This window comes from Plectropomus leopardus, chromosome 2 (assembly GCF_026936395.1).
Source record: "Plectropomus leopardus strain MGB_pleo_1.0 chromosome 2, ASM2693639v1, whole genome shotgun sequence".
Classification (NCBI taxonomy): Eukaryota; Metazoa; Chordata; class Actinopteri; order Perciformes; family Serranidae; genus Plectropomus; species Plectropomus leopardus.
In genome coordinates, this window is record NC_142177.1 from 1,683,269 (window position 1) to 1,703,323 (window position 20,055).

A 20,055-nucleotide genomic window follows, 5' to 3' on the forward strand; every position below is an offset into this window, starting at 1 on the left:
ACCCTATAAGTGCACCTGTGCTCCTTATATTATGTGGTTACTTGCAGTGTTATTACCTACCGATACCCTTCAGCGTTTCATGCGCGCACAACCGGTTTTGTCTGACAGCATTGTCAGGTTGCGTTGCACGTGGACATGGAATGAAGCTTTTGGCGTCACACTTGTATGCCGAAAGCACTGACAGAGCGGCACTATTTGACAAGTTTGCAATGACAACAGTCTATGAGAATAAGTTGGCTCCAGCAGACATGGAGCAACATTATTATTTATTTCTATGCAGCATCAACACATTTTTTCCCAAGTCATCACACGTTGCTGTGTTGCAGTGGACTTCCACAGCTACATATTATGTTCTTGGTAACAAACTGTGTCTGCAATCCAGGGTTTGTGGGACTCATCCTCCCCTCCACCTGCCCTCCTTATATTACATACACTGAGAAAAATATGACCAATGGTTACTTAAAAAAATTGTGGCAACAAAGTGACACATAATATAATTGAATAGATTTTAAGTTCTACAATTTGATTAAAAAGTATTGAATACATTAACTTAACTCAAACAAAAAAATTAAGTACATGTCAATAAAAGCAACAGTTGAAATGAGTTGGATTTAGTAATAGCATGCCAAATGATGAGTTACATCGCCAAAAAATATTTAGTAAATCCTAGCCAATTTCACAAGGAAAGCTGATTTATATTTACTAAGTATCTGAGCAAAAGTAATTTAGATTTACTTAATAGCTGGGGGAAATTGATTCATATTTACTGATAATCTAGGCAAAACTGACTTATATTTATCAATTATATGGGTGAAATTGATTTACATTTACTAAATACCTGCATAGAAATTATTTGGATGAAGTAAATGAAATAAATTATATCAACTCATATTCTAGCACATTGTTGCTTAATTCAACACATTTACACTCTTGTTCTTATTTATCTGTACCTAAAATAATTGTTTCATTTTAAGTTTTAATTTGTCTTTAAATCTATTCAATAATATTGAATGTCACTTTGTTGCCATAATTTTTCTGTGTCTAATTTATCAAATATCCTGACCAAACTTAAGTAAACTGAGGCATCAAGAAACATCAACAGATTACAATGCATAAAACAGCAGCAGATAAACATTTATTTGTGCAACTTTTAAAAACATGTTTATCCAGCACTCCACAAGTGCAACATACACATCTGAGCTCCTTTGGATAGGCAAGATTCACAGCATACGCCAAACCAACGAGCAGGGAGCAAGCCCTTGGAAAGTTACCCAGACCAGTTAGAACTTTCATGCCATCCACCACGATACCGATGTTGTCTGGATCCTCTGCCGTGTTAGCTTTGATGTTGTAGATCTTCAGACTTTGAACAGCAAGGTCCTGTGACACACTGTCTTCATCAGCATCCTGTAACAGAAAGAACATTGTGCATATCAGACAGTGCAGCCAGAGGAGAAGGTCCTATTTCCCAAATTGCTTCCAACTGTTTGGACAAGAAAATCTGGAGTTTGTCATAGCCGTTGCTTGTAATGCACTCTATTTATGTCACTGTTGACAAAACTTAAAAACGTACATAAACACATATTTTCACACCAGGTAAATTGAAAATGATCGAATCAGTTCACCAACAAATCAAAACAATTCAATCACCCGATAATGGGCTGAACAGAGTTACAGTTGTAAATATTTGTAAATGAAATTTCTGAAATGAAATCAATCCATTACTACATAATTTCTTGCTGGCATTGTATTGATGAATATCTTACTCTACATTCGCTAACACATGCTAAAATAACTAAAATAACCCAGTAGCCTCTGAAAGACTAGTTAGACACCCTTACAATAGACTTACTTCCATGAAAAATAAAAACATAGCTAATCATAAAAAGAGTGGCATGAAATAATTGTTGAAGCTTAATAACCTTTGTAGATCCTTTACCTTAAGAGGATGATAATAATAATGAGGCTAAGAATAACCCTAACAAAGAAATGTTTAATATAATCAAAAGATGTGCTGTTTCATCATAAGTTGTCTCGTAAACCTACAAGTGTGTGTTCCTTTCTTCACTTTCACCTAAGGAAGGCTATCAGTGAATGACACATTATAGAGCAAATTATTCATAAAACGAAATGTATTTTGGTAATTTTTCCATGTGGATATGGTCTCTTTTTCTAGTATTTATTTTGTTCTCATCATTCTATAAGAATGTCCAATGCCTAACTGAGTGATTTACTCTGCTGTTGGCAGTATGCCTTCTATAACGTTAGTGGGGAAAAGGAGACTTCGCGTAGCATTTAGCGTGGCATATTAACATAATGTACAGTGTTAAATGTGTGGTCGCAAACAGACGGACCAACAAAGCCTCTCTCTGGCAGCTCAGAGTCCGTACCAAGCGTTACATGTACTGATCTCAAGCCAGCATTCACAAACGCCAATCGGTGTAACTGTGTAACTGAATGTAACTGTTCATCTGTCCGTGTGAGCTGCAACCAGTTTGAAAGCATAACGTTACTCCGAGAAAACTGAGGGAAAAAAAATCGAGGAAGGCTGTTTGTGCCATCTGAATGTAACTGACGTAACGTTAATGGAGAGGCTCGGTGAGAGTGAATTTGGGATTAGCCTGCCGTTGTGCTCAAAATACATTAACAGGCGTTCAGTGAAAATAACGCCAAATTCAAAAAAAGAAAGACGAAACAGCGCACTGTGTTTCAAAATGTAATGACACAAAAACGACTTTTTTCTTCCGAAATGTGTAACGGTACAAAAGCTGATAAGTATTCTGCCTTTAACATGCTACTTGAGTAAAAATGTTAGTACAATTTAATTGTGAAAACTAAATGCAGTAACTTTATACGAAACTCCTAAGTTGATTACTCACCGTTGAAAGAAACGTTTGTTCCACCATCATGGTGTCGGTGCGTGCTAGCTAGCTTGTTATGGTGGGGGAGGGGGAGGGGGCTTTGGCTGAGGCCAGGAAACTTAATTAAATAAAAGATTAGCTTGTATTTTACGGACCTTATATTACAGTATTACGTTACACTTTGGAAAGTAACATTAAATTTTGACAGTGAGATTACTTTTTCAATCGTTGCGATGCGTTTAGTCGAAAGACGATGTAGGCTGACTTCCAATCACTAACACTATAACTTCATTTTGACTTACAGTGCAGTAAAGTTGGCATGTTTCGTAATTTGCAGTAACACAAAACAATGTTAACTGCTATAGACACTTGAATTGTTTGTTAACTAAGAACAATTAAACAGGTCTTACCTTAAAGCAAACGGTAGTCCATGACGTGTGGCAGACTTCATGTCGGTGTGATGAAATGGGCGGGATTGTAGGAGGTAAAAATTAGGACGTCCCAATGAGTAAAATTTATCAATTTTCTGCACTTTTGACTTTCCTGATAAATATAATTAAATTCTACTCAGTGGTTCTCAGCTGATTTTATTTTAGAAAAAGCTGAGTAAAACTGACTTAATAAATGATTAAAAATTAGTGAATTCAGCTCAGTGTGATTCCAAACTGTACACAGTCTTTTTTATTATGTATAGTATACTCTTATTTATTTAGTAAATATTAATTAACCCTGATCACAGTTTTTGCAGTGTAGTTACTTGCAGCAACCTGACGCCTTTCTGTGGCGCAACAGGTTCTGGTGGTACACCACCAGTCCATGTATCAGGCTGTTGTAGCAGGTGCTGTGTGGTCGTCCAGCTGTCTAGCAGCTTATAATAACAGCAAAATTGGTTCTGTCCAGCCACATTCTCAACTGATGTTGTCCAGGGGTGTGTCATGCACACATGAAAGGTACCTTTTGGCATTGGGATCATAGACCGAAAACACTGTCAGTGTGGCAGTATTTTATGAGTTTGGAATAAGAAAGTGCACACAAATATAGGTTCATTAGGAAATAATTACTCTAGCTTGTTTACTGCTTTATGTTAGATGCTCTGTTCTGGGTAGTCACTTTTTTTCTGCGATCAGCTGCGTGCAGTGTTGATTTAAAGGTATTTTATCAAGAAGTCAACAATGAACTAAATGATGCTAAATAGCTCTGTGCATGTAGGAAGCCAGATAATATTTCTCTGTGGGTTTGTCACCCTGAGCGACACCTTACACACAACATGTAGTCTTTTAATCCATTATTAATGCAGCTTAAAAACAAAACAATTGTTATTTTGTTTGCATTCAACAACTATAGCTCCCATGAGGCTTAGAGTGTGAAAACATTTAGAATTCAAAGCAAGTGGAAATCAGCTCTATTGTTTTAGAAACAGTCGCAAAATCACTGTTGCAGTCACACACAGACAAACGTTCCTTTATTGTGTATTTATGGACAGTTTGCACATTTATGATTTATCATTAGCAACAAGGATGATTCATTGACTGTAATAAAACCTCTCAGAGTTGTATTATTTGGAAAACAAATGAGGATGAATAAATAATGAAATGTGAATAAATCCGGTTGTTTTCTTTTTTCTTCCTTCCAGTGACTGAACTTGCTGTATACATTAGAAATCAATTCATCTAGCAAAAACATATCCTAACTTTATAAAATATGGGATTTCAGCTCAAGTCCAGTGTCTTCAAAAGCATCCTAAAGAGAAAAGAAATCCTTTGAACCCAGTAGTGAAATGCCACTATAATACATATTCAAGAAATATCATGAGGTTCTTCTCTAATAAAAACTGACATCAATCATCTAGAGGAAAACCTACCGAGGTGCACAAGAAAAGACATTCTCTTGATGGCACAGAGGGGGGTATAGATTAGGGCTGATTATGTACTTTTGAGAGCGTTTAGATATAAACATTCTACTTACATGTTGTTCTTCACCTTTCCATCAACATGGAGGCAAACATTGCCATCACATTTAATCAGAAGTAACACTTTATTTTACAGTCTGTGTGGTTTATGTGTACTATATTCCTCACATTCACAAAAAAAATGTGTTCAGATATATTCTCTCAGGTTCAGAATTATTGCACTGAAAACAGCTTGTGTCGACAGAATATCCACTAGTTGAAAGCTCGAAAGCTTCTGTCTCATTTTGTTCATAAATGGCAAGAGAATAAGAGGGCCCAGCAAAACATTACCCCATGACAAGCTGGGTACAGTGAACGATCCACACTGTAACAATATGAGTTGATCTTACTTCAAATAAGCTTGGGAACTAATGCCTTGATTAAGGGAAAGTTAATATAACTGTTATTTTAATTTGTTTACTTAATCTATTTTTTAAGTTTACTTAAAATATAGCTGTATTTACTTAATTTTGTGAAGCTATTGCAATTTAAAAATGACAAATGAAATGACCTTGTGCTAACTGTTAGCGACCTCAGTAAAACCAAGTTAGTCTGACTGAACTTGATCATGACTAAGAGGATTTTGGTTCTGATGTGTTAACATATAAAATAAATAAATAAATAAAAAATATAAATAGGATTGACTAGTTTGCGACCAGCAGAGTACAGATATGTAACACAATAAACTTGGTTTACTGAAGATCCTAAAACGTAGATAGATTGATTTAATTAAACTTGTCATTTTTAAGTTGCAACAACTACACAAAATGAAGTAAATAAAGCTAAATTTTAATTAATAAAATTTAACTTAACTTTAACAACTAGATATGAAGTAAACATGAATTAAGACTAATAGTTACATTTACTTACTTACATCGGGTTCCTGGATTTCCTGGAGGTAAAGAGAACTTTTACAGTGCGCCCTAATTTGTCTAATGGTGTTTGAAGGCTAAAAGATGTATAACATATTTATATTGGGTTAATATTTAGGGAATTTTCAAGGATTAACATTCAAGGGAATTTTGAGGAATTATAAAAATCTGTACACAATTTTGCAGGTTTGGCAGTCATGGGCTACTTTAGAATAAACTTTGATATGAATTCATGAACCACTGTCACACTTTAACAACCGTTAAATAACTGATTAAGCCAACATTAGAGCCTGGCTGTAGGCCTTCAACCATCACTACAGACAGGCGCTGATTAGCACCGAAGCAGAACTCAGCAGACTGATATTTTGTGCTGCCTTCTTTCACAAACATCTGAATAAGATTACATTTCCATATTTTAGCAGCAGATCAACATGTGCTCAGCTAACTAGCACTCTTCTGTTGTACACCTAGCTTACATACTAGATAATGGATAGGAGCCACAGTTAGCATCTAGTCATCAGTTAGCATTAATACCAGCTGATTTGCTAATGTGAGTTTGCTGCCCAGCTCAATCGCCAGAATAAATGTTGGCATTGTATGTTTCCGCAAACCACATATACATTACATTTGCATGTTATAATGTAGCACATATGTAAAACCTTAGGTTTCAACAAGGCTGTGGTTAATGTGTGGCTAAGTTTAGGCACAAAAAACACTTGTTTATGGTTAAAAAAATATCAGTTTTTGGCTGAAAATACCAAATACTGGGGGAGCTGCTAGAAAAGCTCACAGTGGTCTGCAGCTTGGCAGACGTCTCACCTACACTGTAACAAATGTTCCCATGAAAATATGGTAAACAACTGGCAGCTGCAGTTTCCAGCATGCTTCCACCAATACTTTTATTATGTGGCATCAGCAGTGTAATTACTTTAACTGTGTATTATTACCATTACATTTATTACAGTATTTATTAGTAGAATGTGAGGTTTTGGTAAAATGAATAATAATGTATTATGTCTTAAAATTATACAGCAGCCTACCGTTTATGTAAACTGTTGTTTCACTCCAAAAAAAAAAAAAAAAAAAAAAAAAGTATTTCTATTCTATTCTATTCTATTTGTAACAGTGTAGGTGTCTCACGATCCACCATCTCTCCACCTCCTGATGACAGTCACTTCATATATTATGTCCCTTGAGAAACATTAAGCAGGTTTCCATTGCAAATTTGAACGAAATCAATGTTTTCCTTATGTTGATAAAACATAATTTTGAGATGACATTTCCCCTTAGTGATGTTCTGTGACTTCTCCTCTGGTGATAACATTCCAAGAAGCATGGTGATGGATGTTCAAAACATTAGCAGCTTTATTTCTATTGCATAATGGAAAGGTGAGCCCTTTATATGTGGAAGCAACCACGTATGAGGGATTTCTAGGAGCTGATAGTCTAAGATTTCAAAGAGGAATTGTGTATTCAAAACTTCCGAATGAGCCGCTCAACTTTTGAAGAGTTATGTGATGCAATAACACCTCTTGTAGCTCCTGCTGCATCATGAGGTAGTCAGTTCCTACTGACATGAGTCTGAGCACATAGCCATAGCATTATGTGACCTCGAAAAGCCAAAAAAGTGTTTCCATTGCAGTTTTGCGAAATATGGCTTTTTTGAATTGCCTGAAATACTTCCTCATGCGAGCGTAAAAATGTATTTGCGATAAATGTTCTTTTCAAAATTGACGTGTTTCCATTAGTCTTATTTATATTCCCAATTTCAGTTTGCACAATTTTAGGATTAATGGAAACGTGCCTACTGATATTATATGTATGAAATAAGAAAATGTAATGTATTCATGGTTTGCAGAAATACATAATGTCAGCATTTTCTCCTGTCAACTCGGCTGTGCTGACAGCTACTGTACCAACAAATGAAGACAGAAGCAAGTGTGAACTGATGTTAAGTTTGGCCATCATACATATCAAATATATTTTCAATATATGGGATCTTCAAAATTAAATTTTTTTAAAAATAGTTTCCTTCTTTTTTTCTATCACTTTGAGTACTATAGTTAAACTAGGTAAAAAATAGAACTGAAAATTGTCAACAAAATATTCTTAAATAGTCTTAAGTAAGGGTCCACTTATGAGCTGTGTCTAAATTATCTTGGATTTCAACCGTACATCATGTTCTTTACCTGTAAAGTAAAGTTTGCTCAGATATATGGAACTTGATGACAAATAGTCCTACAGTGTACAGTATATGCTAAGTGGGAATAAGTGAACCTTTGATTAAATGAATTTATCAAATTGCTATTCCTATGGTCAGGAATAACCTTTCACACACACAACAGAAACACATTTTCAACACTTTAAGTGCATTTAAAGTACATGTTCTACAGATTTAAATCTGATTTGAAATGCATTTTAAAACAGAAGTGCATTTAGATTAAATCTAAAATAAGATGTATAACAAAAGATCCCAAAATATACTGAAAATGCATCAGGTGCAGCATTTATCACACAAATGGCCAATATTACTCTGTATGCATATTTAAACACATTTTTCATGTAATTTAAATATATTCTTAGTTTATTATCACAGAAGAAATTTGTGAAAGAAATCTCATGATGGAGCAACTTACTACACTAATGTCTGTTAGATATCTCTTTTTCTTCTTGGGTTTTACACTGTATACTACCTCATTATTTATGTAATATTTGACATAAATATTTTTCAGACCAACATTGTGACTCCGGTTGTGGCTGAGAGGAGTTTGGTGACACAACTGCAAAGCCTCTACAACACAGAGAGCTTGTAGAATAAAGTGCACTGTAACTGAATCATACACATCTTCCAAGTACAGTAGTTGTGCGCCACGCAGCTTCAAACTGGGCAGAGGGCTCGAGGCCTCTCCTGGGGTCATTCATCAAGGTTAGACGGCGGAGAAATGTGCCTGTTGTTGGTATTAATAGCCTAGGGTGAAATAGGTCTTCTCCACTGTGGAGACGATCTGGCAACTTGGGTGAGCACTATTTCACTTTTCTCCACTTGTGCTGTCTCGAGCCTCATTCGGGGCCTCGTTCTCCCCAAGCTGTTACTGGAGGAGAGGCAGCGAGTGTCATCTGAGAACACCCCCCCGTCCTCCCCCCAACATCTACATCACTCCATTTACTATTGCCCGCTTCAGGAAATCATATTTCTCTGATAAATTCATGATTGATAAATTATTTTCTCTTTGTAGACAATAAACTTAAAACAATTTGTGGTAATTAAGGCAGTCTTTCCATTTATAAAACAAGACATTTAACTCAGAAAATGCAATTGGATAGGAAAAAAAAAATGAAAGGTCGGACTTGTCCCAAAGAAGTCATGTTTACTTGCTCCATAGTTAAACCCTTTCACATTTTGTTCTTCAGTCTCTTAAGGAAAAGTCTTGTAAAGTTCCCACATATCTTATTCTCCCATTCATCAGATCATCTTCAATCCCACGGAGTCCTCTAGACCTCAGAAGCCTGGGTTTCTAGATTTCAGCAGAGAGAAACCTCAGTGTAGGAGTTATACGTGCACAGATGGCACACTCTTGTTGAGGACCTGCGCCCTCATCAACTGCACGCTGGTCATGATCTTCTTCTGGTGGCCCATCAGCGTCACTCCGAGCCTCTGGATGTCCCTGCACGCCACACACACACACATGCAAAGAGAAACACACAAAGTCTGAAATGTATTTACCCATGATGGCAGAAAATAAAATAAATAAATAAACTAAATTCTACATAGCTGCTTATAACAACTCTTTGCTAATACGTTTGCCATCTCAGTGATAATATATCGGTGTGTTCAGAAACCATTTGCATTGCTCCCAAGTGACCCAAAAAAATCAGTTATTGAAGTTTTCATACGTTCATTATCTGTAACAGCTCATCCTTTTAAGGGTCAAGGCAAGAGCCAATATGTTCTCACCTCAAGTTGTCACATATTGCTGCTTTGCAGTGGACTTCTGTGTCTGCATATTACACTCAAGGTATACTTCTGTCTGCTCTTAACATTCCAGCATGCTGCTACCATGATGTCAACACTGCTCGTGGTTATGTTCAGGCAACAAAAGCACATGGCAACAAACGCCGGGACATTGACGGTGTAGAAAAATAAACATCACACTCAGACAAGAAGCAAACATCAGACTCCTGCATGAAAGTATGTAGCTTTCATGCAGGAGTTGCATGAACCAATTAACCTGCATGTCTTTGGACTGTGGGAGGAAGTCAGAGAACCAGGAAAAAAAAAAAAACACGCTGACATGGGGAGAACATGCAAAGACCACACAGAAGCACCTCAGCTCACCGGCAGAACCCTCTTGCACCATCATGCTGCAGTTATTGCACATTTAAACAACTTTAAGTTTTAGGCTGTTCTCATGCACTGTGGGTAAATTTTCCTACAGAAAGTGATACACTAAAAATCATATATATACACTGTGATGATGAACCAGTAATTTATGCATCGTGTATTTTGGAAGGTTGGCGATTATGTGACCAATACACTAATGGAACTTATGAATTCAGTGGTCCATTTAGGTGGCAGATTGCAGTGGTGGATGGTTCACAAAAAAGTACTTTTCCCAAACCTCTATAACTTAACATTAAGAACATAACATCTGTTGATAGGGTTAACCCAAACCTTAGAGTTTGTGCTTGAATCTTTCAAGGATATTGTGTGAATCACTGTATGAGGTTAGGTTGCTAGTGGACACATAGACAGCAAGTGTTCAGAGTGAAAATAGGAAATGACATGCAACAAATTGTCCAAGGCCGCCTTTAAGTTGTGCAATATAACTTTCAGAACCACAGTTTTCCAGTTTCAGCCCATCATCATTCCCAGTTAGAGAATGGGTGAAATCAAAACAAGGCTGTTGGGCTGGGGCACCAGGCCCCAAAATCATTAAATCCGCCCCTGATAACAATAAAAGCAGCACAGAGCAGCTGGATGAGAGGTCTGTCACTGCGCTGGGCTGTCCGTCAATCTGCTCTGATGGATCTATCCATCAGCTGTGTGATCAGTCAGGTGTGTTATTTGTTTTTATGAGGCCCACTTTTTTTTTTTGGAATGTGCGGCCCGAGCCGCACTCTAGTATCCAAATGCGCACACACCTGGTACAGAGTCTGTATTCAGGCACATTTCATAAAAACAAAACAATAACTATTTTGTGCATTTTCAGTATTAATTCTCTAACCAGCTGCTGTTGGATGTTCCGTCAGATTTCCCTCTTTGGTATATTGGGGCAGACGTGGAGATTACAACCCCTCGAGGGCTCTTAATCAGGAGAAATGTGATGCAGGGAGGAAAGAGCAGGGAAAACAGGAGGAAATAGGGGGAAAATGCCATGTATTTCGTAGCTTGGAAACGTGCAATATGTGGCACTGAATGTGATGAATTTTTGTGTTACTATGGAGCTCACTGCTTTTCTTGACTTGCTTTTTCATGGGTCTGTGTGAGGGAAACTGACAGAGGGCTATTAGCATGAACCCCACTGCCCTCCCACCCTCCATGTGGTTCTCTGGAGCAGAGCATAGCCTGGGTCAGTAGGGCCTGCTGGAGGCCATTGCGTGGCTGAGAGATGGAGCAAGGCAGTTGATTCAAGCAAGGGCCAGTGGAACATGTTGGAGAACCAGAGGGAGCGTGAGAGATGTGGATGTGGAGCCTCCAGCATGCTCTGCAGACCCTGACCTGACTCTGAGTCGAGTCGCCAAAGCTCCTGGTCAGATGTTTCACTCCGCCTTCACTCAGCGAAGCCCTGTACTGCACCCTGCAGAGAGTGATGCTTGGCCTTATCTGATGAGCCTTTTAATGTGTAATACATATAGCTGCAGGAGCTGCTGAGCTTAGTAGATCAACACCGATTAAAAAATCTGCACAGTAGATTCGAGTTATTAAACATATGAGATCTGTACTTCTGTTAAAAACACTATTTCATGCCTGACCCACACTGCCACTATGTGCAGCGAGGCTCAGGCACAGCTGTGTCGCCTATTTTTTCGCTTGATGCCTGCAGTTCTCAGTAAGAAATGACAATGATCTGCTAATGGCTGTATTGGCATCAAGCAGGTAGGTTGGTCGAGACATGGCAACAAATTTTCACCACAACTCATCTGAGGTATCCTTCTGCGTCAGCTGTTTACACTCTGGAATGCTGTTACTGTGATGTCAACAAATGCACATGGTGGGATGAAGCAGCACAGTCCTTGTGTTTAGACAACAGCGTGGACTGTCATGATGGTTAGGATTAGGCAAAAGAGGCACATGGTAAGGTGTATAAAAAACACATCCACAAGGGAAGAAAACCATGGACTCCTGCATGAAGGTCAGTTGTTTGTGGGACCCATCCACCTCCCAACTGCCCAACCTATTAGGGCACTCCTTATAAAACGTGGCTACTGGCAGTGTATTATTCAGTAGCATGTGAGACTCTGCCTTTATCTGGATATCAGCTTCAGTTTGAGACACAACTCTGATTTGGTGCAAGAGCATTATGGAGAGATTTGGTCATACAGTGTGTGATGATAGCTGTGAATGACAGACTTGAGGGCTGATTGAAATATAAGATCCTGACCTGTGGCTCAGACATAAGGGTGCTGTAGGCGGGTGTGTTGTGTTTGCTAAGGGGAAGAAGCTCATTAAATGGAACTGTGGAGGTGGTGATTAACAAAAAAAATGAGTGATGCAGCAGCGGTCACACCGACTTTCTGAGATTTACTTTAAGCAGTTTTAAAATGTTTCAAGTGTGCTGAGGCTACAACTTACTTCAGTTTAAGCCCTCAGTGAGGTGATTTCTCAGGTTGCTGTCACACCTGTTGTTGGGTTCATTTGGTCTGAACCAGGGGGGAAAGATACTTTGTTGTAATTTTGTTCAGGTTCAGCACCTGTTCACAGACTTTTAGAAATGAACCAAGACTGACAGATAGGTTGTTGATTGGACAGTTTTGGTATTTGTCCTCCTGCATCATTAGGACACGTGAGGAAATCAAATTAAGGGACTGGCAGAAGTTCTTGCAGCACTTAAATGCTTTCATAGTGTGTATTTATGTTCTTTGGTGTCACAAAGAGCTCACAGAGAAATAACTGATTGTAAGCATTATTAGTCAGTTCACATATACAGAAGACAACTTTGCTTATATATGTTCCACTACAGAAGAACTATAGAACAGGCATTTTTCAGCAGCTGCTGGAGGCTCAACAGAGACACACGTCTGCATCACCTGCTGTCAGCTTGTTAATCAGGTCTTTATATGACAGCTTCAGAGAGAGTTCTGCAGAGATACTGATGACATCAGGACCATTTAGACAATCCCGTCACAATACTGAACACAGGTTTGTTTTAATGAGTTTTCTAAAGACTTGACCTAGCAGAGGCAACTGACTGGAACAAAAACGTAAAAGCGTTCCCATGCTGCTGCTGCGCTGATACCCATGTCCGCAGCAGTGGTGCTGTCCTTTATCAGGATCAAGTATGAGATCTGGGACAGATTTCATGATCAGCAGATGGATTTATTATTGGTTTAGCTGTTGAAATTATACTAAAATCACATATCTGCTGTCATAAAATCCATTGGTTGGTTTGTTCTCTGTCACACCATAAATAAACCGCACCAGAGTCCGTTTGAAAGCGGTCTGAGACTCCCCCTTTCAATTGGTCTCAGTCCAGATGTTTGGTCCCCACTACGATTTGATCGACAGCTTTCAAATAAAAAAAAAACAGCCCAAACAAACCGTACTTACTGCAAAAACGAACCTGAGTTTGTTTTAACCGAACCAAACAGGGCAGGTGAGAAAACATCTTCTCTCTACAGGGTCTTTGAGCTACATACGTGGGCTGGTGGAGCCTAGCACCTATCTACTGCTGAGAGCTCACAGCTCACCATCACTTCTCCATCATGCTCAGTACTTACCCTTGGTTCATGCTTATGACATGTCCCAGAGTTTGATAGCCCCCCGCTGCAAAGTGGTCCTTGTAGCGGCCCATCTTTATGGTGTCCAGCCACTCATTTACAGAGTTACAGCTACTGAAGTCGGGGATAGCTCTCTCCATCAGCGGAGGACTGTTTAAACTGTGTCCCAGAGAGAGACAGATGACCATAGACAGACAGACAGAGAGAGGAAGATGAATGGGAAGACAAAAGGATTAGTTGGAGGGAGTCCGAAAATGAGAAAAGAGGCAAAAAGTGAACAAGAGACAGAGCGACCGGGGGGAAAGGGCAGCTTTGAAATGCGCTAGTAACTGAGGCAGAAAATCAATAGCAGTTAAAATGATAGAGAAGAGGTGGCAGCTGTGGTTGCAGGATGGCTGCTTTGGGTAGATTAATACAGGGAGAAATCCTGAACACTCCTCCGTCTCCTCTGCCTCTTCCTCTAGCACCCCCCCCCTCGCCCCACACACACACACACACAGACATACAGATGCACAGTGCCATGCATCACTGACTGCATCGGACCTGGGATCTGAACTGAGCAATTTACACGGGTCCAGCTCCGGCCCAGGTGTCCTCTCAAACTTGCTCCCAGATCCACTGTGAATCAATGTCAATATCACAGCAAGGATTTTACTTAACGCACATTACGTCTATCAGAGATGAGTTTATTGGAAAACGAACACGACCGCTCGCTTCATTTGCCAGAGAACTTTGAGGGAAACTTCAGGCTGCAACTTTATCCCACCGCGCTCGTGTTTGAAAGCAGCGGGATGAGATTGGATTTACTCTGCCTCCTACACCAGGACAGTTACTTAGCAGCCTAACAGTCTGTCACTGTATATTGTCCAGGAGATCATCTCCTCAGCCCAGCACAGATGGTGTCTTGCTTTGATTTGCAGTGTAATCCGCTAATCACATGAACCAATATTTGATTAAATGTTGGCGAACTGTCTGGCCAAATTAAATCAAAAGACTCTTCGGCATGTGACACAATGCACCCATGCATACACTGCAAACACGGACGCATTCAGCAGCCCACCCACCTGCAGAGCGTGTCCATAGACTTCAGGTTCTCTGGGTTGCGGATTAGCTTGTCAAGAACAGTGACTATCTGGCAGAAGCGTGGCCTCTCGTTGCGATCCTTCTGCCAGCAGTCCAGCATGAGTGTGTGTAGAGGAGCCGGGCAGCCCATAGGAGCAGGCAGCCTGTAGCCCTCCTCCACAGATTTGATCACCTGCACACGAACAGCAAAACGTGGATGAGACCACAGCTTCTGCTACTGAAACACATTAAAAGTCTGCTGGTTAACAAATAGTGCTCACATCTCTGTTGGTGAGGTTCCAGTATGGTCGCTCTCCGTAGGACATCACCTCCCACATGACCACTCCGTAGCTCCACACGTCACTGGAGGAGGAGAACTTCCTGTAGGCAATGGCCTCGGGGGCTGTCCAGCGGATTGGAATTTTCCCGCCCTGTCCAGAGCATAAAGAAGTGTGACCCACATGTCAGACTTACCAATGCAGAATTAGTAGACATCTGAAAGTTAGAGAATCAAACTCTCCGTTAGTGTTACAAGATTACAAAGTTTTAATTCGCTAAACCATACGCACGTTGGCTTGATTTCTTTCAAAAACATGGGAAGAGGGCAACGAGGAACATAACAAGAAATAACCTAAACATTTGCAAGAAAGTAGTGAAATGTTACCAGAATATATGCAATAGAAAAAAAAAGGAAAAAAAGAAAAGTAAAGTAAAAAACAAACCAGGCAAACAAGAAAATGACCTCAAGAAAGTGCTAAAATTCCTCAGTGTAAAACAGTTCCCAACTCATGCACTTCTTTCTCCTGTTTGAGTAAAGTTTGCCAAACACGACAGTGACCAGCTGTTTTAGGAAATTAATGAGCCTTTTTATAGAACTATATATTTCTTTCTAAAGTTTTCAGTAAGAAAAAAGGGGCTTGGAGCTGAGTGTTACAGACAGTAAGATGCATTGTTAACAGTTGATTTTGTTCTTTTCCTGGATTTGTTGACAATAAGAAAAATGCAGATTAATGTGGACCTTTAACAAGTTGAGAGAGGCTGATTATATGCCATTGCGTAGATGCAAGGCTATAAAAAACAGCTTACAAGAGGAGAAAAATAACACCTGTACACTCGCTCCATGCCACACAAGTCTAATGAAGACAATGATCCTACTTGGATCTTCATCAGGTCAAAATGTTTTGACAATGTCTCAGTCCTCATCAGTAGGTTCACAATGCTGTCTTCACTAAACTTGTGTGGCATGGAGTAAGTGTGCAGGCATTACATTTTTTCTTCATGATTAATGTTGATCTCATTTAAATGCAGGTGGTGATGGTTACAAAATGCATGCTATTCTTCAGCCTCAGCACGTAGCTGAGATGCAGGCTTAAGATGGCAACTGCTCATCAACAGCCAGGTGTGGTCAAAAACACGTAATATCAAAATGGGATTTTATCTGTTTGTCTAAAAATCTTCTGTTTGATCAGGTTAATGCAGTCGTGGAAGCTGTATTCGTAACCTTAACTTAATGCCACACTAATTTTTATTTTAATTTTTTAATTTTTTCTTTTTTTTTTCTTTTTTCTTTTTTTAAATTTTTATATTTTAGCAATAGCTCAAACAACTGTGTGTAATATATTTGATGGAGCAATTCAGTGTCTTGGCTTATTCTGGTCTTTTTGACAGTTAAGTTAAAAATAGTAAAACCAAAGTCTGGAAATACAAGTGAAGGAACAAACATATTATCTGCAAGGTAGTTGAAATGACAAAAAATAAAAGTTAAATAAGTGCAGAAAGGTCCCAGTCATATAGTCAATTTGCACAACACAATATCATTCATTCAGTATTTTAATTTTATCATGCATAATAATAATATCAGCCCAGTCCCAATTAAATGCCCAGTCCCTTTCACTAGGCCGGTGTGGAGACACATTTTGAGTAAAGGCCTGTCTCAATTAGAGGCTCGGTCTGGTTACTATGCTGTTTATTCTTTGGATGTATAAATCTGGGTTGTTGGCTACCTGCTAGAGACAACTTTAGTTAGCTGCTAAGATCATGCATACAAATATGTAGATATAATGTCAATACAGTAAATTACTTCAAAAGTATTTTACTGTTTCATTGTAAATTACTACAGTTTTCTACAGTAGTTTTGAGGTTATTGTGTAATATTGGCTCAAAAAAGCATAAACATGTTCAAGGTTTTACTGTATTATGAAAAAAAGGTACATTGCTGTTAAATTTTGCCATACTTCAACAGTAATTTGTTACAGATTTGTTGAATGGCATGTTGTTACCAGAATCCTACCTTAATTTGACAGCGTCAATGCCGTAAATCACTTTAACAGTATATTACTGTTAAATTTATGACAGTATTCTGTAGTAGAATTTGAGGTTTAGAGTGTAAAATTGGCATCAAAGCATCAACATTTATAGTGTTTTGCTGTATTTTGAAAAACTGCACATTACTAAAAGTTTGCTGCACTTTTACAGCTTTTTTTTTTACAGTGCACACAGAATTGAACTGCTTTTTATACTGTAAGAGTGTATCATATTAGTTGTTATATTTCATGTGTAGAATCTTAATCAACTCGTAGGAAAATAAAGTTAGCGGGTTAAATAAAAGTACGACATTACCATCTGATCTGATCAGTGACATAAAATGGAGATTAGTAAAGTACTACCTGCAATTTATACAACAGTATTCTCCTGACTACCCCTGTACCCCTGACTAAATGTTTATGAGTATAAAGTGTAATGTCACACTTATTGGTTATGTGACTAAACAGAGCCTGTGTGTGCTGCAGGCCAAGAATAGACTTGCAAATGAAATAGTTACCTAGTAATTAGGTTGACAAATGGATACAATACTTTAAACATTTGAGGGTTACTCTCCAAACATAGCCCGTTATAGACACTTGATGTCCTACTAAACCTTAGAACCAGCAGTTCTGCAGCCTTAACTTATGAACTCAATACTTACAGGTCCTTCAAAGTGACTTTGCTGCCAGATTCCATAGAATAGGCAGCTTTTTATCACTTAACTTAATGTAATCTGTATTAATCTTCACCCGTTATCACACATTCATTTCAGATGTGCTGTAATGATGCTATAGTGGCTCTAATATAATTTACATTTACATCATTTTCCCCTTCAGAATGTCGTCAGAAGGAGCGATGCTGCACATAATCACCCTGTCTGTAATCTGATTGCTGTGCTTTAACAGAGTGGAACAGACAAATGTGTCAAAGGCTGATTTCATCTGTGAGCTGATGGCATCAGACCCTGGAAGGAGCTCGACCTTTTTTTAAGTTGAGACTCAATACATTTGTCCTAAGCAGGCTCCAGGCTAAATACTACACTGCTCTCTGCTGGAGCAATAACAAAGATGAATTACTTTGCTCTCATTCTCATGGCACTTTGATTGTGTTTGTATTGCTTTGCAGTGGTGTATTTGTCAAATTTTAGGTTTGTCTTGATACTGTTTTCCTTCCCAGATTTAATTAAGTATTTCACTGCTGGAAAGAAGTTTTTTTTTTACAAAAGTGGTAGAAAACCAACAGCTACCAGAATGCACTGCACTGCACCTGACCAAATGCTCCCACTGGTAGGTGAAAAAATGCAAACTCGTCTGCTTGACAAAATGGCAGCCTGCTAGTAACAAACGATCTTATACTACAGTTAAAGAGTAAGCTAAACATGTTTCTGAAAACATCTGAGGTCAGAAACAGGCAAGTCAGAGACAGAGTCATGGTTTATATTTGATCAGTACTGCTTAGTTTTACTGTTTGAGCCAAGCCCACAGGAAGTGCGCCACGCTCTGATGCAAAAATTACATAGTGGCCGAAAGTGGAATTACACCGTCAAGTGATGCACACGAGCCCAGACAGACTTTTCCCCATTTGCCTAACACTGGGAAGGAGATGTCCTTAAATCACTGGATACATTTTTTGAGACACATTAACTTTTGAGAACAAATTTTTAAATAGCCATTACCAAAACATTAAGTCCTAAAGACTTACAATGTGCCATTTTCCGAATAAAGAGGTATTTCTCCAGACATAAAATGAACGTGCATCGGAACCGCGGGACTCTACCGTGAGCACGCGCATGTAACTCTTGGAGTCCCTGACACAACGTGACTCCATGCTGGCTGTAGTAATTGATATTTTTGCTGTAATTCATCATTTTTTAATCGTAATTTATCATTTGTACCATCGCTGTTGGCTGTAAAGCCTGTAATATGGACGTCTTACCGTGTCTGTATAATGGACTGTATATACAGTCTACGGTCTGTATTCATATATCAGTGAACAGCGGGGAGCACTAGTGACAGTTACTAAACGGTATTGAACATAGTATTTACTTAAAGTTGAGCTGTTTAATAATACACATGGCAATGTTACAAGGCACGACCTTTTATTACATTTTTGTGGGCACAACACTTGGATTCTGTTAATTTCATTTTTCCGGTCGTGATTACAATATGATTCTCTGATAAGTTGTATGTATATTTGTGTGTGTGTGTGTATGTGTGTGTGTGTGTGTATAGAAAGATAAATATACCATTATCTGATTATCAAATAAATATTAAAACTGACACAACACCGCTGACGTTATACTGTTGATTAGCTGCTGTTGCTAATAAGCTAAGCTACTACGAGGTGTGAAGGAGAGCTATTCGCTTCGAGCACTGTGTCATCTGTGTGAGCGAGCCAGCGAGTCGGAGTCAATGCTCGGGTACACTCGGCTGCGTTCCGCTGCCGTTAATCACTACTACGCATGCTCTATGGGCCAGTAGATCCAGCTATTTTATACTTTTCTAAACCCGGAAAAAGAGCTTTCTTTGCTTCATGCGCCACTGAGCAGCTCTCATAGGAATGAATGAGGCCCTGCCCCTAAGGCTGTATCCAAATTTATAATAGGTCCATGGTTTGAGCTCCACTTTTTCAGCCTCTGTTTTCACTGTGCAGTGTAGCGCCCACTTCCTGATCACAAACTCTCACTATTAGAGCTTTACAGGGCACTGAAATATGTTTCTCGAAACATTTTAGGTGAGATATTGGCAGTTCAGTGACAATCTTTATATTTGATAAGCACTGTCCAGTTTTACCATTTGATCAAGGTTTGAAAAACAGAGTGAGGTGGGGAGTCTGTGTGTTTCTTTGTGTTCGTGGCGGTGGGAGGAAGGGAGGGGGATAATAACAAAAGTTTGTAAGTAGTTTGAGAGCCTGTAGTTTTGCCGTAGAGGGAGCGGAGGTATCTTGGCTCTGGTTAGATAGAGGGAAGTTTAGCACACTTCATCTACACATACTATCCACATTGTTTTGATACAAAACTGGTTGAAAAGTAACCCTTTGAAAGTGGAACTGTCCTCTTAAAACATTTATA

General features: G+C 38.9%; 1 protein-coding gene across 5 annotated transcripts in view; it reads right to left on the minus strand.

Moving 5' to 3' along the window:
* Positions 1-8,029: 8,029 nt before the first annotated feature.
* epha8 (eph receptor A8) overlaps positions 8,030-20,055 on the minus strand; it is a 159,019-nt gene continuing 146,993 nt past the window's right edge. For 4 of the 5 annotated variants that reach the window (XM_088082708.1, XM_088082706.1, XM_088082709.1 and 1 more), the window contains exons 17-20: positions 14,963-15,112; positions 14,684-14,874; positions 13,620-13,778; positions 8,030-9,346 (exon numbers count right to left, since the gene is read on the minus strand). In XM_088082708.1, the coding sequence (XP_087938834.1) occupies positions 9,232-9,346; positions 13,620-13,778; positions 14,684-14,874; positions 14,963-15,112 (615 nt within the window). In that variant the 3' untranslated portion in view covers positions 8,030-9,231. The remainder of the gene's footprint in view (positions 9,347-13,619; positions 13,779-14,683; positions 14,875-14,962; positions 15,113-20,055) is intronic. The other variant, XM_088082712.1, reaches the window with a different exon arrangement.